The 22514-nt window shown below is 46.2% G+C and overlaps 2 protein-coding genes and 1 long non-coding RNA gene across 5 annotated transcripts in view; 1 reads left to right on the top strand and 2 right to left on the bottom strand.

Moving 5' to 3' along the window:
* Positions 1-22204, bottom strand: part of LOC141423069 (uncharacterized) — a 34998-nt gene extending 12794 nt beyond the window's left edge. Inside the window, exon 1 of the long non-coding RNA XR_012447726.1 lies at positions 22046-22204. This is a non-coding gene — a long non-coding RNA (uncharacterized lncRNA). The remainder of the gene's footprint in view (positions 1-22045) is intronic.
* Fam43a (family with sequence similarity 43 member A) lies at positions 8647-11651 on the bottom strand. The gene has a single exon (XM_020187401.2). The coding sequence runs from the start codon at positions 11602-11604 to the stop codon at positions 10333-10335; it is 1272 nt and encodes a 423-aa protein (XP_020042990.1). The 5' UTR covers positions 11605-11651; the 3' UTR covers positions 8647-10332.
* LOC141423265 (uncharacterized) lies at positions 11660-16707 on the top strand. Of its 3 annotated transcripts, XR_012447987.1 has the most exons (3): positions 11660-12568; positions 12769-12859; positions 14023-16707. XR_012447987.1 is itself a non-coding variant. In XM_074073487.1 (2 exons), the coding sequence occupies exons 1-2, from the start codon at positions 11809-11811 to the stop codon at positions 14076-14078; spliced, it is 816 nt and encodes a 271-aa protein (XP_073929588.1). In that variant the 5' UTR covers positions 11660-11808; the 3' UTR covers positions 14079-16707. The 3 variants fall into 3 exon arrangements, 1 of the variants encoding a protein (XP_073929588.1); XR_012447986.1 differs by having other exon boundaries at positions 11660-12859; XM_074073487.1 differs by lacking the exon at positions 12769-12859.
* Positions 22205-22514: the final 310 nt, after the last annotated feature.

A 22514-nucleotide genomic window follows, 5' to 3' on the forward strand; every position in this document is an offset into this window, starting at 1 on the left:
AGTAAAAGCCTGCCTGCCCTGTACACCCACCAGGCCAGCATGAAGATTCAACGAGTTAATAGGGATGCATCTGACAGGGGTAGGGAGATTTCTGTCAGACATCTCATGAGGCTGTGCCCAGGGATGGAATTCACTTAGGGCCTTACCAGAGCACCCAGTGACTGCTCACTCATCTACCCAAATCCCCTGTTGTCTAGAAAGCAAAGCCTTCGCTCTCCTGGGGGTTTGTGCTCCATGATAGGAGACAGAGATGAGACCTATTTGGGAGAAAACATAGACCCTCTGTAGAGCACGATTCTGCTGGCAGAGCTTCTTTCTGTCTTGCACACTGGGGAAGAACCAGTCAGCTCACTCTGCAGAGCAGAGGGAAGACCAGTATGACAAGTCAGAGGGAGGCAAATCTCAGAAAAACTTTCCAAGAACCAGAACTGGCCTTTCAGGGCTTGGGCTGCCCCAGGAAAAAGAGAGATGTGCTTCCAACAGGCTGCTGACCTGGAAGGGTTCCCCTGGCAGAAGGTAGTCTGCCTCAAATACTCCTTCTAATCTTTACCTAATGTTTTCAGCATCTTTTTCCTGAAAAGTTACTTGAGCTCTAGATCCTGAGCTATACAAAATAGCCTGTGGGACCAAGTGCAAACTAAACAATGAATTCCTTTACAAACTCATAAATAACTCATTTCCCATAATCTTCTCAAAGACTTAGCTCATAGAAACCCAGGCCAGTGGTGATAAAATGAAGAGAGGACAAAAGAGTAGATATTTTTCAGGTTTGCACTGATTGTAGTTGTAGCTTTCAACATTTGAATGTGCAGTACATAAGCAGACTTGCAATGACCAGGCATGCCCTCTCAATCTATGTAGTGTAGCCTATGTCCCTCTTCTCCACGCCCTGTTCCTTCTTCTTCTGAGGGCACAACTAGACTACATTTCCCAGCTTCCCTTGCAGTAATATGTAGCCATGACTGAGTTCTGGCCAAGAGAATGTAGGTAAAAGCTATATGAATTACTTCTAGATCTGGTCCATTAAAGCCTCCTAAGTGGTCACCATACACTTTCTCTGTCCAGTGGATGACATTCTCCAATCAGATGCAGATGACAGAGAGAATTCTCAAGTCTTAGAATAGCTGTCAGGAAACTTTCTGTAAAGGGTCAGGCAGCAAACATTGCAGGTTTGTGGGCTATGCAGTACTATTAGTCAGTTTTTTGTCACTATAATGAAAAATTTAAGATAATTAATTTATAAAGGAAAAGGTTTATTTGGGTTCACAGTTTGGGAGGTACTGGTCTGTGATTGATTGGCCCCATTGCTCTAGGCCTGTGGTGAGGCAACACATCATGGCAAGAGGTTGTGTTGGAGCAAAACCACTCGCCCAATGGCCAAGAAGTAAAGAGAAGGAGAGAAGTCTGGGGTGCCACAATCGCCTTTGAGGGCATGTTCCCAATGACCTAAGAACCTCTCACTAGGCCCCACCTCTTAAAGGTTCCTCTTAGCCTTTACACAAGGACCTTCAAGTAACACTTATCCAAACCTTAGCAACAGTCTTTGTTCCAACTACAGCTGACCTTCCATCTCCTTAGCCTTCACATCCATGAACTCAACCTGTCATGGGTCAAATATATTTGATAAAAAAAATGAAGCTATAAAAATAATACAAACAGTACAGTAAGCAACTATTTCCATAGCATTTATTTTTCATAGGTATTGTAAGCAATCGGAGATTGTTTAAAGTATACTAGAAGATGTGCATAAGTTATATAGAAAATACATTTTATACAAAGGACTTGAGCATCTTTAGATCTTGATATCCATGACCAAGTAGGGAGGCATTTCTGGAAACAATTCCCCTTATATATCAAAGTGTGTGAGTAAATGGCAGGTGTGATTGTGTTCTAATAAAACTTCACATACAAAATCATCTGACAGCATCCAGTCCCAGTACCATGCTTGGCACACAACAGATACATTGCAAATGTGTCCTCGGGGAAGGAAAGAATGGAAGAGAATGAATGACAGCTCACACAGTTTAAGGTTAAAATTGCCTAGGTTACACATAAGCAACTGTATCATTTATCATCCAAACTAGGAGACTTTTGAAAGGGAAAGGTTAAGCTTCTATAATTACGTGAGGACATCAGGCATAAATTGGGACTGTTTTGAGCAAGCTGGAATCTATGCCATCTTGGCAGTCTAAGATCTTTTTGGATCATGGTCTCCAGCAACATAAGGTGTTCCTAAAGGGAACTGGTGGTTTTGATTAGTTTAAGGACTATTTAAGATGAAAAACAAACAAAGAAAACTTAGAGCACAATGGAAAGGAAAGGGTGATGTGATTTGGAGTTTTTCTTGGCAGAAATTTGAGAGAATCAGCATAGCTCATGCATTGCCTGAGTTTTCACTGACCATTTCACACTAATGCCAACCACAACAGCCTGAGTTTTCAGCACAGCTCACATTCAGCCCTGAGCACAACTGCAGGCATATCCCCAGGACACTCACATATGCACACACGCCTCTGATTCATCGGCACACAAGGATCCTAAGTGTAGCTGTGTGTGCACTGTCCACATAATGTCTCCAAGAAAAACCTCAGAACTTCCATGTTTCTTAAAAATCTGTCTAAACAGTTACCTTAGGAGGATCTGTGTCCATTTCAGGGACATCTGCTTGAGAGCTAAATGAAATCCCAATTGTAGAAGTTTACAGGAAGTTAAGGGAGTAGTGTTCGTGCAAGCGTGCATGTGTGTAAGCATTAATCACATTAGTATACTGATCTGGACTGATAATCAAATGTTGGCATAATGAATATTATTACATGAAACAAATAAAAGTCCAGCCAGAGAACACAGGGCACTGCTGTGCTCCTCTACCACAGCTGATGGAGAGATTGGTCTGGGATGGCCACAGAACACATGTGGATACCTAGCACTTTGGTTGGAAAGTCAGACCATAATCTTTCCACCAAAAGCATGCTATTCAAATATCAATTACAGTCTCCTATTGTTAATTGATTTCTTCCTCATTTTCATATTTTCCCTCCATGGGTTCTGGAACACATTTCCTGGAAAACGTTCATGTCCGTGGACACATTCATTCGGTGCGGGAGCCCCAGTAAGGCTCACAGAGCCCCCTGTGTTATTTCAATAGGAATATTCCAGGAACAACATCTCCTTTCCTGTACTGTACTTTACACAGCACTTACTCATCCACTGTTGAGATTGTGGGTCTCAGAACAACTGAGAGTATAATCAGGTATTAGTCTCTTTAATTTCACAGGAAGAACCGGCTCCATAAAGAAACTTGCTCAAGGTCAAAGAGCTACTATGTGGAAAAAACCTGGGCTAGAAATGGGTTTCAAGATCCATTTCGCCTTCATCTGTACCTTACAGCCTTGCTCATGGGAATACTGCCCCTGCCCCACCCCAGTGGCTAACACTGAACATTTGGTGGACCCTGGGTCAGAAAAATGGAGTGGCAGATTTAGGGAACATGACTGAAACCATGTGACCCATCAGTGTAAACACATCCAAAGTTTCTGACCAGCCATGGGCTCTGTAAGTTACTTCACTGACCAGCAGCAGACATGAGAGAGGTAGGAGCTGGTGGAGTAGCTCAAGTGGTAGAGGGTCTGCCTAGCAAGCACAAGGCCCTGAGATCGAACCCCAGTACTACCAAAAAGAAAGAGAGAGACAGAGGGAAAACAGGGCCCACATGCCATGGTATGGCTGTATATCTCTTTCAGATGAACAGTATGGGTTAATTTAGGCACAAACAGTGGCTTTTCTTTTCTACAGGAAATCAGGTGGTAGTAGGCACCAATGAAGTTGTCCCCAGGGAATCAGGACCACAGGGACACATTGGCATGTGAAATCTAGGATGGGTTTCTCTGCATGGCACCCCTAGGGGGAGGATAGGCAGCAGCTGTGGCCAAGGGACTGCTGGTGGTTTTGTAAATCTGAGGGTGGTGCCTGGAATTTGTTCGCAAGCCCTGAACTGGAACACAGAACTGAGAGTGTGCTGATGCAGGACCTGGTGGCCCAATCCACCCTCCTTCTTGAACTCATGTGACCTTGGAAACATCACTTTCATTTTCTCTGTACAGGAGTTCAGCTGCAAGGTTGGAATCTTTAGGAATGTGGCTTATGGTGCTAGGAAAACATCAGTAAAGTTATGAGAAGTACTCCCTCCACTACCATAGCTCGTACTGCCCACTTTATGTTCCTCCCATCTTGGTGCCTGAAATATCCTTATTATTTGGCTTTTATGTCTCAGAGGCTTTTAATATTCAAGACTCTTCTATTAAAATGTCAATTCCCTGGAAAGGTCATTTAGATGAGAATCGGGGATATTCACTATAAACTTGAGAAGAAAAAGCGGGGAGGGAGGAGAATCCTGAGTCACATACACATAAACTGGCCCATGCCCACAAAGCAGAGGGTCTCCCTGCATTACTGCTGAGAGGTTCTGAAAGAGAGCTGTGTGGCATCTTAGGAAGAGACTGTGGGAAAATAAAACCTGAGTTTGAATCTAGGCTTCTCTATAAGCTTCTTGTGACATATGCCCAAATTCTTTCCCTTCTCTGGGTCTCAATTTCCCCGTCTATAAAATAAAGGGGCTGGACCGGAGAAGCCTGAGGTTTTATCTGGCTTCCAGGCTTTCAGGATGAAGGAGGATAGAAGATCCTGAAATGAGTTGGTGACCTCTTGAGCCATGACTGACTAACCCTGGAACATCGGGGAGGGAGAATCTCTAACCAGCAGCTAAGAACAAATTGTTCACGGAAAAAGGACACGAAGGAGATGAGTCCTGGAGAAGAGGAACCTGCTGCAAGAGTTGTTGGGAAGCATTCCCCAAGTTATCATCTCTCTCCTGATCCTCAGATGGGTCTTGGGTTCTGTAGTCAGGATTCCAAAATGCCCTACTGCCAGATGCCCTCCTGACCTTTGATCAGACATTTGGGCTCTGCCAGGTTTCCTTGGACAGCAATTTGACTGCTTCCAAACTAACGTATACCCAGCCCAAAGCATGTACAATATAGGAAAATAGAGGAGAGGAGGACCTGAAGTTTTGATCCCAACTTCCTAAGTGATCTCAGGCAAGTCATTTTACTTAGGTTACTTCTCTGAACCCTAAAGTGGCCCTTAAATTCAATAACAGTCCCTATTTCAGGACCCGCCGTGGCCTCCAAGTGAAAAGGATGCCTAACAGAGGTCTCCTGCTCTGGTTTAGCTAAAGGAATCTCACTTCCAAACCAGGCCTCTGTGAGGGTCCAGGTGAGATTCCTTTAGAAGGTCAGGGAAGTCCTGAGGAAAATCTGGGAACTGAAACTACCTCATGTAGAGGTGAGTTGTTAGATGAATCCCAATCTTCTCTCCTCACCAAGCAGACATCCTTAAAACTTTGGTTCCTCCATCTGGATGATGACCTTGAAATTTATCAGACCTGTTCTTCCAGACTGGAATGAAATTGCTTCTTTCCTCCTTCCTTAGCATTTTTTGAGTACCTACTAGGAGCCAGGCCCTTTGCTAACTGGGATGAATCAGAGATGCCTAAGATACATGCCTGACCTTGAAGAATTCAGTCAAGCAGGAAGGATGTATATGATTAATAATCATGATGCAATGAAAAGAACTCCCCACCCTCAACCTAGATCTGCTCTTCTAGGGTGGGGTCTCGCCAGACCAGATCTCAAGGGTAGAAGCAACAGGAGACCAAGTTCCTCTGAGGGCTGTCACTACCCCAGGAAGGCAGATACCTGGGCCCTCTACCTCCACCATTGTGCATCTGGCTCATACTCATTCACACATGGGACAGGTAATTGGATGCTAACTAACAACACTCCAACTATTTATCATCAAGCATCTCCTGCACATAAAGTACAGGAATACCCCCTCAAAGAAGTGAAAACAAAAACTCAACTGCCAGTTCTTGCTATCCCAAAGCTAAAAATCTTGTGATAAGTCCTAAAAATCAGAAGCCTATGAAAAGAGCACTGGTTTAGGAGTTTGTATCCCCGGGTATTGGCCCTTTCTGTGCAACCTTGGACATCATCCTTTGTGCCTCAGTTTCTTTATCTCTAAGTGTGGGGGGGAGCAGTGTCCGAGCATGTTTGGAATAGTAGTATTGATGCTGGAGGATGCCTATGCGATTGGTTTGTTTTTCTCTTAAAATTTGGGCTTTCTTTACTTTTAGGTGACTTAAGATCTAAGCAAGGTTTGTGGAAAAGAGGAGAAATGAACCCAGAATCAGGGGGTGGGGGGTAGGGGAGGGAGACGAGCAGTAGACAAAGTCAGAAGGGAATGATATGTTAGCAGGAGGAAGTAGATGAGAGAGAGATAAAGAAAAGGGCCACTGTCCATGGCAGTTAGAAACAAGAACCTTTGCTGGTACCACTAAACACCTAGAGAAAGAGGAAGGAACAAGTGCCATTCAAATCACCAAAATGGTAGTTAGTCAAGGCTACTCAAATTGGGTCACTTTGAGCTGGCAGTGGAGATTTGGACTCAGGGATCCTTGGGGTTATGAACAGGGAGAAATCAGCAGAAACAGAAAAAGTCCCAGCTACTAAGAAAGCCAGATCCAGATGTGGCCATGTGCAGAAGCTGGAGGCAGAAAACACAATGCACCCTGACTCTGGCAGCCTCCTGCCTGCCTAGAACTGAACAGTTTGCCAAGCCTCAATCAGTTCCTGGCCCCTGCAGTTCACACACATTTCTAGACCTGTCATGCATCACCTACCAGCAGATGCTAGGGCTACCGATGCATGCCACAGAGGAAAGAGGCCTGCTTATTAAATTATTAAATTCTGTTAGACAGAAGGGCAACTTGCTCCTAATAGAATTTTTGTGTTTCTCATGATCCTTGATGACTCTGGTGAGATTTTGAAATGTCCAGTGCGGTGCCAGGAGCTAGATTCTCCTAGTCAGCTCACACTCCTTCACCAGCAGAACCCTTGAACACAGCTCTGTCCCCTGGGAAGCAATTGTGCTCTCTTAGTATAAGAGCCTTTCTAATTTGTTTCAAATTGACTGTGCTGCTGAGTGTGGGGGCAGTGAGAGGGATGATTTCTTTAAGGATGAGCAAGTGTGTGTGTGAAGGGGGTGTTTTCTGAAACTATCACAGCTGAAAGGGACTATCATGCTATTGTTTGTTTTATATCAGTCCTCCTCCTCCTTCCTTCCCTCTCAACATACATAACAAATTGGAGAAACGAACACGGAATGTTTGTACTGAGAGGTTGATGAATGCATGAATGCCTGCTCCATGGACTCAGCTGCCACCTCTGCAACAATCCCTCCTGTCCCCCGGACGTCACCTGGGTTTCATGGAGTCTGTACTGCATTACTGGACACAGAGCATTCCTTAGACTGGGAAAGAATGTGCAGTGTCTCACTGCATTTAAAGTACCATCAGGTTACGTAAAGGAGAAACAGGAGCCTCACCTTGCAAGAAGGATGTGCTAGATTTGATGAGTAAACCAGACTTGAAGTGTTTTCTGGGATATATATTTCATCTAACTACTTGGCTTTGCTTTTATCACACCACTCTTGTCCCCCAGAGTGCCAGGAGCAAATTTGTTTTGTTTTCATTCAAAACATCTCTTCTTACTCTAGTGATATCATCCCTGGAAGACTGAGAGGTAGCAAGAGTTGAATCATGTATCACCTTCCTCTCTCTTCTAGAATTACATCAGTCAAGAGCCCCAGGGTGCAGTGAGGATAAAAGCCAAAGGCATAGAGGAGAGAAGAGGGGGAAGGCGAGAGGGCCAGGAAGGAGGGGAGCTAGTTCCTTCACAGTCTGTTTTTCTTCTTCCTCAAATTCTCCCCCTCCCCTTGCTAACTATGAATCAGGTAAGAGTTGCCTTATATTTATTGATGGTATTGGCCAAAATGTCATAAAGCTTTTTGACCAATCACCACACCCCCCCATCCATCACAGATAAAACCCAACCTTGGCATTCTCACTGGACAACATAAGTCAGTTTAAAATGAAGGCACATACATGCTTCCCCACCCCCAGAATTCGCCATATTGTCTTCACTGTTTTATGTCTTCATTAGTTTTGACCAGCAGAGGAACTTGGTGATGTGGAGAAATAATAGGAAACATGAAATCTAGTTGGACAAGATCACATAGCTGTCTGCTGGTCAGAGATCAGGTGAGGACATTGGTGCGGAAGGCCACATCACTGTTTTGTGTGTAGGCAGACTGGGATTTGATTTTCTTGATCTCTACCTGGGCGTTTTTAAATGCCATTCAATGCTGTGTATCTGAGGTATTCTGGGAGGACAGAAGACTCTACCAAACCAAAATATAATAGTCTCAAAGGCCTGGCCCATGTCCTTAAGATGACATTGAATATTTTAAAAATATTTCCCACCCACCTCCTTTGCTTGTCTTTTTTAAAGAAAGCTTTATTTCTGAACCACTCCCATTAATTAGGAAGAAAATCTTTCACCCTCCCTTCCTCTTTGGATCCAGTGAATTCCAGACTCCTTAAGATCTCTGAGTCTAGCTGCTCAGAACATATTTACGATGAAAACAAAGCAAAGTGGCCTCCGACAGCAGGGAAGGCCATGAGTGAGATCCACTTCTGCAAGACAGAAAAAGAGGCTCAAAGGGCAAAGGGAAAAAAACATTTGCAGGAGGCACACTTTGGCAATGTCTTATTACAACTTCCAGTTGATCGGGTGTAGCCCAACTAGAGACATCTGTTCGGAGTTTACAACAGAAACAAACACAGGGAAAGCATGAAAACCCTACACCACACACACTCGGAACAAGCTCCAGCAGCTTCTCTGCCTTGCCCTCCACACCGTTCAAGGGAAGGAAACGGCTCTGCAAGCTGCCTGCCCCTACCCCACCTGCTCCATGACTCACTCACATGCTATTGGAACTTACCACTTTTCTCTCTACTTGCTTTTCCTCCCAGGAAAAACAGAAAAGGCCTCACTTTTCAGAGAGCCCCTGGGCCAGCTCCTTTAGGTCTCTAGTTTATCTCTTTAAGGCTCCTTGGATGTTTGCAAAGGAAAAGATGATATACATCCTTATACTTACCATCAGGGTGAGATCAGCAGAAGGCAGAAGTCACTCCATAAATAAAAATGAAAGTCTGAGTGTGGGAAGTCAAGCTCACCCTGGCCTTGACTCAAAAGACAGAGGAGGGTCCACATACAAATAAACCAATATGGAACATGCTGGAGAAGGCTGGCCCAGACAACAGCAGTGAGTTATGCAGCCCAGGAAGGGCCTTGTCTATGCTAACGGGGACCCACCTTCTTCAATCCTCTCCAAGCCCCTGTGGCACCATTTTAGGATTGGAGACACACCCCCCCTATCATCTCCACCACCAAGCACCTTGGGCATCCAGACGCTGGCCTGTTAGCTTTTCCTTTTTATTCTCTCCCCCCACTGACATGCAAACAGACCCAGAAGAGTGATACTCAAAAAATAACAAAATGTTTTATACACATTTCTGTATATACAACTGAACAACATTTTACGTTTCTTTTGCACAGCAAAAGATATATAAACATTCAGCTCTGAGAACACAGTTATGTACAAAAAAAAGACGTCAAAAATACTTCACAACAGTGCAAAAAATATTTTACACAGCATCATGGAAGGGAGCTCTTTGGGACAGGAGGAAGGTGTGTGTCTCTAAAGGACAGCTCCTTTTTAGATATTAGATGTCTTTAACTGTAAACAAAACGCAATTTTCTTTCATATTCACTCCCCCACCAAAAATAAAACAGTTATTTGAGGAATTTGGCAGAATTTCAAGAGTCTGAGTCTGAGGTAAACAGCCCAAGCTCTCTTGCACCAAAAAGAACTGGGGAAGGGGGTGCCATTAAAGCCTGAAACCTTGTGAGGGAGATTTTGTTAATGGCTAGTCAATGATAGAGCGAGGCCTCCCAGTGAGGGGAGGGTGGGAGGGGTAGGAGGAGGAAGCTGACCCCCCCTGCTCAGGCCCCAGCTGGCCTCACAAACAGGAAACTGCACCTCATGCCCATGGACTTTTCCAACTTCAGCTGGGCCTTCCCTCACCCCCACCATAGAGGGCTGCCTCTCTCTCCTTTGTGGGATTTACTCCTTTTTTCGCCTCTACCCACTGGCAACCCAAGCCGCCTGAAAGAGAGCCAAAAGTGTTGGCGCGCAGGGTGGGAGGAAAGTGGCCACGGGGAACTCAAGGCCTGGGCTCCAAGCTGAGATCTGGGCCTCACGTGCCCTATTTCCCCTTTCCTGGGGGCAGGCGGGGAACACTGAGGTTGCTGAGACCGTGGTTGGGGAGCTACTGTGGGGTTCCGGGGATGTATGGAGGACTCTGCTGGGAGTTCAGCCAGAGTGGGGCTCGTCGGGGCTGGCGCTGTCAGTCGGGCTGGACGAGTCCCCGGCGGGTGCAGCGGCGTCAGGGACCCCGCCCTCGATGGAGCTCTCGCTGCCCGTACTCTCACCCGACAGCAGGCGCGTCACCCGCAAGTCGGCCTGCAGGGTGCGCACATCGTTGCCGAAGCTGAGCTCGCCCAGGTCGCTAATAAGCTGCGACAACTGGGCCTTCATGTCAGAGGCGCTGCCCGGCAGCGGAGGCGGTGTCCCGGTCCCTGGGCCCAGGGAGACCCCGCCGCCCCCCAGCGCCTCCTCGCGGCCATTCTCCAGCGTGTCCAACAAATCCCCACATTCGAAGTGCATGGCGACCACCAGCGCTCTCTGCGCTTCGGCCTCCTCCTCCTCTGGATCCCCCTCGCCCCCACGGTCCTCCTCGTCCTCTTCCAGGCAGCCTTCAGGGTGCTCCTCTTCCTCTTCCTCCAGCAGCTCCTGCTCCTGCTGTTCGCCGAGCAGGTCCTCGGTGATGGAGCCAAGCTTGGGCGCGCTTCGGCTGCGCTCCACCGGCGGCTTGTAGCAGCAAGGTCCGTGCAGGAGCAGCTTGCGCAGTGGCACTAGCGGGATGGTGTGCGCGCCCACCAGCTCCTGCTGCTGGTGACGCGCGTCGTCCCGCCTTTTGAGGCGTTTAAATTCCGCCAGAGCGTTGGCTGATGTCTGGTAGAGCAGCAGGGCCATGGCCTGTGCCTTCTCTGGCTTGGACACCAGCACGGCGTGGCAGCGCAGCATTACCGCCTTGTGTTTAAGCTCGTGCCGGTACACCCAGGCGAAGACCTTGGGCAGTCGGGCGTCTGCCACGCAGTAGGTGACGCGGTGGAGCAGGTAGAGGTGACCCGGGCGGCGCAGAGCGCGCTCCTCGGCGTGCACCATGCGGATGCCTTGTGCACTCACTGTCAGCTTCATCTTGGTGCCTTGACGACCCGCCTCGCTTTTGCTCCAGATTTTGCCCACGGCTAGGTCAGTGCAGCCATCGCCGCGCGCCTGGATGGTCGTGGCATTGCCCAGGTAGAGCACGGTGTAAGTAGGGTCCTCGCTGGTGATGTGCAGCTTCTTGCGCTTGGAGCGGAACATGCTGCCCACTCGGCTGAGCGCGCCTTCGGGGCAAGCCCGTGCCAGCGAGCTGAGCGCCGAGTAGTGCAGGCTCACAGCGTAGCCTTTGGGCTTGGACGCCTGCCGCGGCGGCGCCTCGGCCAGCAGCTCGAACTTGTGCTTCTTCCACGGCAGCATCTCCGGAGCGCGCCCCGGCGCAGCTGGGCGGCGGCGGCCGGGCGGCGGCGGCCGATCGCCGGCTGCGAGCCCCGCTGAGCCACCAGCCCCGGCTGGGCTTGGCCCGGGCAAGACGGAAAAATAATACTCTTGATGTAAGCGGCCCAGTGGTAGGAAGAAGAGAGAGGGAGTGAACAGATAGTGCTTGGGAACCCCCGCAGGGGAATGGAGAATTTTTTTAAAGATAAGAAAATAATTAGGCTTCGAGTGTGCAAAAGGGGGAGGGACGCGCGCACGCACACACACACAACACAGAATTACCCACCCTGGGCAAGGACCAGGCAAAAGTCTCAGGCAAGCAACAAAATGAGGAGAGAGGAGAGTAGAGCGGAAAATGTCTTAGAAAAAAAGCTAGATTTGCGCGTGCAAATAAATAAAAGGATGGTGCGAGAATATGCAGAACTCTTCGGCGAACGTCAACAGGGCCCTAACTCACACACTGTCCCCGGGCCAGGGGCCAAAAGCCACCGAAAACTCTATAGCAGTGCGTCTAAGGGCCGGTGTGCCCCACCCCCAAGGGGTGCTAGAAACGGACGGCCCCTTGGCTGGGCTGGTCCCAGAATCAGCACCTTGCCCAAAGTGCGGTTAGATGGGGTACGGCTGGCCGCCGCGGGCTCCGCGCAACAGTCCCGCTGTGGCTCACTGCATCCTCGCTCGCGCCGGACGCCGGGGACTCTCGTTCGGTCGCCTCACTGTTCCCGCTGGCTCCGCCAGGGCAGCGCCAAGATCCGAAGGCGGGGTGCGCGCATTGTGGGCTCCGAAGACCTCCGCTACCTCATTTTTTTCGCTGCGGCGGATGTCCAAGTCCGCTCCCGGGTTCTCCGAGGTCAGATGGCCGCCTTTGCAGCGCGCTTCTCCGGTCCTAGTGAGAGCGGTGACCAGCTCTGTCGCCTCACATCATTGCCGTCCGGGAGGAAGATCTCGGGTAAATATAGGCCGGCGCGAACCATTCGCCGCGTGGGGACAGGGGAGGAGCAGAGAAGAGGATCCGTTTCGGCCTACGACGGCCGACGGATTTCTGGTGTCTTAATGGGACACAGTTGAAGCCTTTGGTCTAGGAAAGGGGGAAACCCGTCCAATTGGGCGATTACATCCCAGATTTACCAGCAACTGTTTTATCTACAGAAACCACGAAGATCTAGAGTTACCCTGCAGCAAAAGGAACTTGAACTCTGACACTCCTCCCCCAGGCTGAATTGCAACTAACTGAATAAATGTATGTCTAGATCGAAACTTCTGGGGGAGGTGGTAGAAGACGAGATTGTAGTATATAATTTCCAGTGCAAAAATGTTGGGGAAATAGTAATTTTTTTCCCTTGTGTGACAGCAGTCCGAGAATCACTGGGTGCTGCTTAATATTGCTATTTTCAAAATTGTATTCTATTAAAACAGAAACAAAGACTTATCTTTTACTATCTTGAGTCAGTTATCCACAGATAAACTTCAGGTAGTGAAAAGTAAATGCTAAGATGACTGAACGCTACTGTATACAGTCAACAAACCAGGTGTTTCCAGCTCTTACCCCTTCCTGCTGTCAGCCCCTGGAGTGGAGCAGGTTTCTGAGATTTATGCAGTTTCTAAGTAATTCTGTATGTGCTTAGATCTCAGTTTACTTTGGCAGGTCTGTAATTCATTTTATTATATCACTGACATTATTTTGGATGAAAATTCCTAGGAAAAACTTAAATGAAATTTTTGAGTGATAATTGTATTAATCGTTGCTTTTTGTCATGCACCAACTAGACAACGTAGAATTTTTTGTTTACTTGTGGGGACTGAACCCAGGGCCATGTTCATGCCAGGCAAACACTCTACCACTCTTGAGCCATTCCCCCAGCCCTTTTATTTTTTGTTTTTTGTTTTTTTGCTGTTTCACTGATACCACTAATACATTTGCCCCAGGTAGTCTCAAACTTGCTGTCCTCCTGCCTCTGCCTCTGGAGAATGAGGATTACAGGCCTGACCCACCCAAGCCCAGCTCTGAACAATGTAGCTTTAGTCATCCAGCTTGATCTTTGGATGGTAACTCATTTCTGGGCCCATGAAACAACCTGCTTGACTCTACAGTCTGTTCAGTCAAAGCAAAAAGACTTCTAGTGGAATGTGCAATAAATGTCCAAATGTCCTGCTTCAAACTCCCAAGCTTGGGGTGGAGGAGGACAGCAATCCCTCCTTACAGGCCCCTTCCACTGGAGATCTGGGATATTTCTGGTTTACATAGCAGATCCTCATCTCAGAACCACTGCAGGGCTTCTGGAAATTCGCTGGTCCTCTGTCTTGCTACCTTTTAACCTTCCTGTGAACTCTAACCCACTTGCTCAGCATCATTGGTACTGAGCTTCAATTTAACTAACATTTCTGGGTTCCTTTTGGTGCCAGGTCCTGATCTAGGAGCAGACACACTTCCTGTCTCCAAGAAGCTCCCAGTCCAATGAAGACTGTAAAATCCACCAGACTCTGAGCGTCCCCTGGAATGTAGACTTGTTAAAAGTTCCGTGTCCAGTACAAATTGGCACTCAGTAAATCTTTGGTGTTCTAATGAATGAGACACACATGTGAATAAGAAGGCATTTAGTGGGCTAAATGCTATGAGAAAGACCTAAAGTACTATGAGAAGCTGGGAAAAGAAAAGGTGCATCGTGACTAGGAAAATCGAAAAAGGCTGCACGGAAGTGGTGATGTTTGAAAGATGATCACCATTTCTCCAGACGGGGAGATTAAAAGGCTTTCTGGGCATGAAAGACAGCAAAATTCTTGAAGCAGGAAAATGTATGCACATGTATAAAGTGTGGTAGAGTGTAATGATTACAACAATGAGAGAAGAAAGCTTCTCTATCAGAGAAGAAAGCTTCCTGGTAATGGCTTTGGACACTCAAGTCTCTGAAGGAAGAAATGGCCTTTTCACAGATGGATAATCCCATGAAGTCCTCCAACTAGGGCCATAATTCCCTACTCCTCAGCTGCACTGATGGGTTAGTGGAGGGATACTGACCCTGGCACTGGAATGCGAAAGTACTGTAATAAACTGTTAAATCAACATTGATTTTTCTCTTCTTACATTTCTAGAACATCATGCAGTACCCATGAAGATAGGATGTGTTCCAAAGGAAAAAATTCTGAAGGAAACACACCAAATTAACCTGTGCTAACTTTAGATAGTTACTAATCTCAACGTCTAATCTCTTCAGAAGCTGACATTATATTCAATCTTTTGACATTTCCTTGGAAATCCAAGGGCCAGAAGGGTTTAGGGAGGAAGAAGAGAAAGCAGTGGTGGGAGCTGAGGCTGGTCTCAACCTCTGCAGGAGGCACCACCAAGAGCTTCATGTGGTGACAGGGAAACCAGGAGACCATAGTGGCAAGGCTAGCCAGAGTGCCAGTCCCAGACACCTAGGCCCACAGAACTGCCTTTTTAGTACACTTGTTTCAACCTGGGTAGGACAGAAAGGTTCTAGGCAGATACAAACACCCTGGTGTGAATCATGTCCTGGGCCTTTGGTCCAAAACCCAGGAGGGGAACCTGGCTGTCTCATCTCCAGGCCTGGGACTGGGCGAGCCTCTGGGGCCCGCCTTGCCTTGTGGCAAAGATTTCCACCCCCGCTGAAAGCAAGTGAGGCTACAACTCCTTCACTGGGAATGTTGAGAGCACACTTATGAGATCAGAGACCCAAGGCAGTTCCGGAACAGAAGCTCAGCAAACTAAGCAGAGTTAGATACTGCGACTGTACTTTTTATGATACTGCCCCATCTACTGGTAGTAGGCAGAAGTGCCACTTGGTGAGATGGCCTCATAAAACTGGACAAGCCAGTGGTTGAATCAATACACAGCCACGCCACAGCTGGACAAGGAGTTCCAGTCCCTAGTACGGCATCTGAGAAGCAGCCTTTTATCTCATAGAAGGCTAACATGGCAGCTTTCTGGCACCTTATGCCTTGCATAATGTCCCTCTCCACCCTCCTCCCCCAACATCCCACTGAATGACATTGACTTCAGAGATGACAAATCTGGAATCTCCAAAGTCACTCAACAAATATTTGTTGAGAGTCTGCTGTGAATATGAAGTTGTTGCTGGGGCAACAGTAAAGTCAAGGAGGTGTTTATTTTCCAGGATTTATAGCCTGTGGAGAGGCAGATAATCAAGAACCAATAAAATATCCAATAGTGTCTCTGGTGAACAGGAGGCACTGTTAGGAGTGAAAGTAACCGGTTTCAAAGGGCATACCCACCTCCTCCATACTCCCTTGTGTGAATCTCAACTTCTGTCTTTAACACCTCGCCTTCCCTACTAGACTGTGAGCTCCTTGAGGGTGGTGACTATATTTTATCACTGTTGTGTCCCCAGCTCCCAGCACAGTGCCTACCACCAAGTCAATGTATGGTATGGAGCAGACATTAACCACATGTTTAATTTCACAGTAACAGGACTGTCAAAAGCTCAGGCTGCCAAAGCTAGAATGGCCCTTCAAGATGACCTCATCAACTCTTGTACAGTTTTATAAATGAAGAAACCATGCCCTGAGAGTGCATGTGCATGGCCAGAAAATGATTTAGTGGCAAGTCAGGGATCCATGTGGCCTGATTCTCAATTCAGAGCATTTTCCTTCTGCTAAACACAGAAACATACAGAACTTGTGTTCCTCACTTCCTGACTCTCTGTGAAGGGCTACATTTTAGGTTCTTTTGGTGAACTGAGCAGAAGCAGCCCTCACCAACCAAACTTCTCCCCATGACCTAGTAGCTGCTTACTGCTCCCTTAATGAAAAGTCCACGTGTTTATGGCTCTCACTGCCCCTAAAGAGAGTTGAGTCAAGCATGGCTGTCATGAGATGCCACTGCTGAAAATGTGATCTCGGTAGTAGTCAAAATCACACTAAGGTCCATGACAGTCTAATGGCCCATGGGGTGCCTCTGTTTTACCCAGTAGCCTTGACTTCTCTGGGGTTTTTTACTTAAAAAATAATGACAGGTCACAGTTCCTACTTCCCAGGAAATATCATAAAGTACACATGAAATATGTATGTATTAGATACTTGGAGATATTTTAATTGAAAGTAGAGAGGATATAAAGCAAACCTGTGTTTTACTTTGTCTTGTTTTTGAACTTCTTTCTGGACTTGGGGGCCTGGGACATCTGTAGCTGGGCTGTGCAAAGAACTAGAGACATAAAAAGCTATTCAATCCAAACATTAGTTTAGCTGGCCTCTACACCCTCCCTCAGGGAGAAAGGTGTAACATCCCTTTCTTTAGGAATTGACAGGCCCAAATCCACTGACTGGGGAGGGACTTGAGGAGATAGCTATTGGTATGCACAGCAGATGAAACATGGGTGCAAGTGTGATCTGAGATGGTGAAGGCCAAACTTAACACTAAGTACTCTGGGGACTCAGGTGAACTTTCAGCAAACAGTCCACCCCTTTATGGGGGCAGGGGGTGTGCTTCATGCTAAGCATGGAAGGATGGGCTGATTGCTGTAGACAGATTTAGAAAATAGCTTGTGCAGAAGGTGGCTCATATGGAACACTAAATGACAGGGGCAGGAGCAGAGGACTCAAGAGTACTGAGCACATATACATGCCAGACACATGCAGAGGTCTTCAGATCCATCCAAAAATTTCCTCCTCGTTATAAGATTGTTGTAGGGTCTGTAGCAGTCATTTTACAGAGGGAGAGGACTAGCTTTGGAGGAGCCAAGAAACTTGCCCAGAATCCCCAAAGCCAATGCCATTTGTTTGAGTCTGGCCAGGCCTGCCTCCTGAGGGACTTGAATGGCAGGCAGAGGCATACTCAAGCTGTGAGTCACTGGAGGCACTCAGCTACCCAGAGAGCAGCCCTGATACACTGAGGGTCCCAGAGTAAGTCGCTGCCTTTCTCTTCTCTGGGCCTTCCCTGTTTCAAGCTGAGCAAATTTTCTTCCAGTTCTAAGGATTGCAGGAAGCTATATTAGTTTCCTAGGGTGGCCATAATGAATTACCTTACACAGGGTGGCTTAAAACAACAGAAATATATTCTTTCACCCCCTGGAGGCCAGCAGAAGGAAGCTACCTTATCTCTTTCTAGCATCTGGTGGTTGCCTGCAATTCTTGGCATTCCTTGGTGTATGAACAAATCACTCCAAGCTCTGCTGCATGGTGTTCGCCCTCTGTCTTCTGCGTATGTCTCCGAATCTGTCTCTCCTCATAAAGAGAGCAGTCATTGCATGAGGGTCCATTCTAATCAGTGTAATCTCATCTTCCCTTGATTATATCTACAAAGGTACTTTTCAAATAAGGTCACACTCACAGGTACTGGGGGTTGGGACTGAACACCTCTTGTTGAGAGGTACTATTCAACTAAAAACTGAGGCCATGGCAGGAAATTGCAGGTTTGAGAGATGAACAATAGAGGAACGAGATCAGAAGCGCACAAAAGCACTAGAAGGAAGCCAAGAGAAGGGAAACAGCCATACACGTGAGCCTTCTCAGTGCCACCAAAGGCAGGAGGGCATGTCCCTTTTGAAGGTGGAGGCAGGAGACGAGAAATCATTATCCCTACATGGTTAGCCTTAAAAAAGAAAGCTTGGGTTTTTAATAGCTGTTTTGACATTTCCATCTGTAATGGCACTAACCAATGATGACTGATTTTGCTTGATGGTGGTTCAGGTACTCTCCCCCCTCTTGTGACAGAGGGCAAGATGTGGTCTTCTCCTCTAGTTATATGTGAAAGACACCATCCTACTGTTGCCAACTGCAGCACCCTTTCTGAGGCTGTCAGTATTCCCAAGCTGTTTCAGATACTGGGGGGAAGTACGGGGTAGTATGAAGAGAAAAAGAACATACCAGGGTCCTCAGTGGGTTTTAGCTAACCCCAACTCTAAGGCAGAAGCCTGACTTAGAGCATCCTTGGGAACCTAGCCTTTGCTTAACTACCTTGTGTGGTAGGGAGCTGACTACCTTTCAAACCTGCACATTTCATCTTTGAATCACTCTGATTTTAAGAAGTTTTAGACCATTTGGACCTAAAATTGAGACTCTGTGGTTTCTCCCTTGTGTCTGGCTCTACTTGCCTTGTGTCTACTCAGAACAACCTTCTCTCCCTTCCCTTTGGCAGTCCTTCCCATAAATGGTCCCCTGGTGTCTCCTCCGCCCCAGGCCAGCCATGCTGCCATCACCTTTGCCTCATACAACATAGTTCTGCATTCCATCATCACCCAGGTGGAAATGTATTTAGAGTGATTTGAGGAGAGGGGTCATGGGTTAGAGAGAAAAAGTAAAATTCTGGTCATCAGAAGTCTCACCCGGTGGAGTAGGGCTTATCTGGTGGTGTATTCATGGCACCATTACTGATTTGAGCTATTTAACCCTGGGTGATTCCCCACTAAAATGTGTATTCATTGGGGCAGGGGTCTGTCCAATGCTGAATGACAGAATAAGTGAATGAGTGAATGGGATAGACCTGGCAATCTCTATCTACAGATTTTGAGTTGGTGATTATTAATCCTACTCCTAGCCTCCTTTACTTTGTTTTACTTTGCTTCATTTTATTGGGTCTCAATTTCTTGAACTTTTAGATTCAGAAAAAAAACAACACCCTTTCTCACTTGACTGTTGGGAAGGAAAAGGTTAATCACAAAGTCATCTGTGAATAAAAGACCCTAGCTATTCCACATATTAGAGTTGAGAAACTACATAGGTGTAAATACAGTGCACATACGATGCTATAGCTTTATAGGCTTTTGACACTTTTCCTTGCATGCACACCTTGCACAAGCAGGCAATAAATGTTTGATTGTGGTGACTCAATCATTTATAATAATCACCTGAATTATTAAAACTCACCACTATGTGAGAATCCACCCATTTCCAACAAAGAATTTCCAACTAAGAATGGCAGATAATCACAGGGAGTTCCCTTAATTCAATGACACTCTGCAGAGATGGCCACACTTCTATTTTCACAACTCTCAGCCTTATGCAAACTGCCTTAATGTTCTCAAAGGAGGTGATGTAGGGAATGGGAGAGGAGGAGGGACAGGGCTTCAAGCTTGCCTTAGAACAGTTTTTTGGCCAATGACATATTGTTGATGAAGGAGCAAAAGAAAAATCAAAACAGAAACCCACCCACACTCCTTCTCCCTCCTGACAGATGCGGAGCCCAGAGGCTCAGCAGTACAGAGTTGGATTGCTGAAATCTACTCCAAGGTTTGTTCCTGGGTGTGGGTTTCAGGTCTTGTAACTACATTTGTTCAGACAAGGTAAACCAAGCATTATGCAACACCATGAATGAGAAACACACTCCTTCTGTCACTATTTCGTAGCTGGATAGAGGCTTCCAATCCCCAAATCAATGCACCTTCTTCAGGGGCTAGCTGTTTAGAGAATCTTGACTTCAAAGGGTTCGGGTCTATGAGGAATGGGGATGATTTGATCAGTCTTTCAGAAGCAAGCCTGGTATATTTCCAGTGACGTAAGCAATGATGGAAGTCTGGCTGGGCTGCTTTCCCTAAGGTATGTGGGTGGAATTGCTTCTGCAGTTGGAGGGCAGGAACCTGGGCTGATTCATCTTTGCAACCCCCTCACTAGGGAAGCAGCCAGCACCTTGCTCAACCCTTCATCACTACAATAATCACTCCCCTCCTCAATCTTACTTCAGTCTTCTAAATCTGGGTTCCTGATCTTGCCTCATCAACACCCTCAACAGTTTTCCTCTTGCTCTTCTCACTGCCCAACTATTCATCTGGGTTCTCACCTACACTGCTCATTTGGTGGGAAAAAAATGTTTGTTCAGCTGTGCCAAGCCAGTACCCCCACTGACTACTGGGCATCAGTCTTGCAGCAATATCTCAGTTGCTCTATATGTAGGATGGGAATTATGATTCTCATTATTATCCCCATTAACCAGATAAGAAAACTGAGACCCACTTAGTTCTTTGAGTATTAGAATAATCTGCACTTTACTTATTTGTCAGCCAGGAGTGGTTGCTGCTAATTAATATTACAATGTCAATGTGATTTTGACTCTCTCGTTGTGGTTTACTTGGTCAAGATTCTTTGAAGCCCTTAGAAGAATGAAAATAGAAACCCAAAGTGTTTGCTTTTTCAAAATCCCTGGGACTGACAAAAACTGGAAAAGGAAACTAGGGTGAAGTCTCAAATTACTGCTTGAGCTCTAGAAATGAGAGGGCAGGTTTCTCTAGATCATGTGTTATCATTACTAACATAAAATCCATTTAATTTTACTTCTTGAGTTGGTTTTGTCTTTAAATACTTAGCTCTGGGAGAGAACATCAGAAGTTATTAATTCTATTCCATGTGTCTTTTTCATATTTTCTTTCTAGATATTATGTTCAGAGATTGTAAAGACATACCGCATTTAAGTTGTGAAATTAGAGAAATCGTGTTCTGGTGTATTCCTTCACTAGTATGTGAGCACTGCCTTCTTAAAGCCTTACTAGCTACTATAGGGCTCATCACCAATTCCTTGGTAGCATCCCAAAGTTCAGTCCAATTAAGTAGGAACCAGCAGTGAGGTGCAGCACGCAGAGGAATTGGCCAGGGAATTCAGAAATGAGTGAGTGGTACAGTTCCAAATCTGCCTGCTGCTAACTTGCTATGGCTGACTTCTAGCTAGTCCACTTCAGTGTCTTTTGCACAAGCAAGGAATGGTCTACTCTTGCCATTCAGTCTGGCCTATGGACCAGTAACATCGATCACCAGGAAACTTTCTAGAAAAGGAGAACTGGTGCTCTCTTCACCCCAGACCTAATGAATCAAAATATTCCTGTTAAGGGGATTCATGAGATTCATGTGCACATTAAGTTTTGAGAAGCACTAAATTTGAGAGATAGCTTCTTGATCCTATGGTTTCTTTTATTTCTATTGTTCTTTTTTAACTGACAAAAATTGTATACATTTATGACATACAGCATGTGATAATGTTTCAATATGTTATACACTGTGGAATAGCTAAATCAAGCCAGTTAACATGCATTACCTGGATCCTATGACTTCTAAAATATATGCTAAGGACCCTCATTCCACACTCCCCCAGGAGGTATAGGATAGTGACAAGACTTGGGTTTGAATCCTGCCACTTCCTGTATTTCATCTATGAGCTGGGCGAACTGCTTCCTTCTCTAAGCATCACAATAATAAGGCGGTTCACTGGGTTAATGAAAATGTACTTTACCAGCACATGCATATCTCTAAACTGACTTTTTATATTCGCTTTATAAGGAAATCTAATAATAAAGTGAGGAACAAAAGCCCAGGCACTTAAAAGCGGAACCAGCTCGCTCTTTTCACTTTAACTATAGGAAAATATTAATGAAGTGTTAACTGGAACTTGTAAACATTTTTTATTTGAAACAAAGCAGAAGTCAGACCCTGTTGTCTTTCCCTGCTACATTGGAAATATCCAACTTACCATTCCTCTCGGCCAGACGGGGACTTTTCACCGCAGTTCTCATCTGGAGAATACTAGATTAAAAAAACCTATTTAATTGCTGACCTAGACTTCTACAAGGCCACACAAGCTTGGTTGAAAACCAGCACCAGAAAGCTCCCCTCACCTCGCGCCCCAGAAACACACTTCACTCGGGTCTCCACCTCCTCCTGACGAAAACAGGTGGGAGGCGGGGTTAGGCCTGTGAATGTGAACGGACGTTTTTCCAGTTGTCCTAGTTTCCGGCCGGACGCTAAAGACCAACGAACAAGTCAGGAATGTACCATTCTCTTAATTCAATCATTCTATCCCAATCGGGACATTCGTAAGAACAGCTACAGGAAAGTTCTCCCCAAACTTTTGCAGTTATTTTCCATAATGCTTTAAGAGTATAGATGTTAAAAAAATCGTCCTTCAGAAATTCATTTTGTTTTTTCCCCTCCCAACTTCA

This window comes from Castor canadensis, chromosome 5 (assembly GCF_047511655.1).
Source record: "Castor canadensis chromosome 5, mCasCan1.hap1v2, whole genome shotgun sequence".
NCBI classification, from domain to species: Eukaryota; Metazoa; Chordata; class Mammalia; order Rodentia; family Castoridae; genus Castor; species Castor canadensis.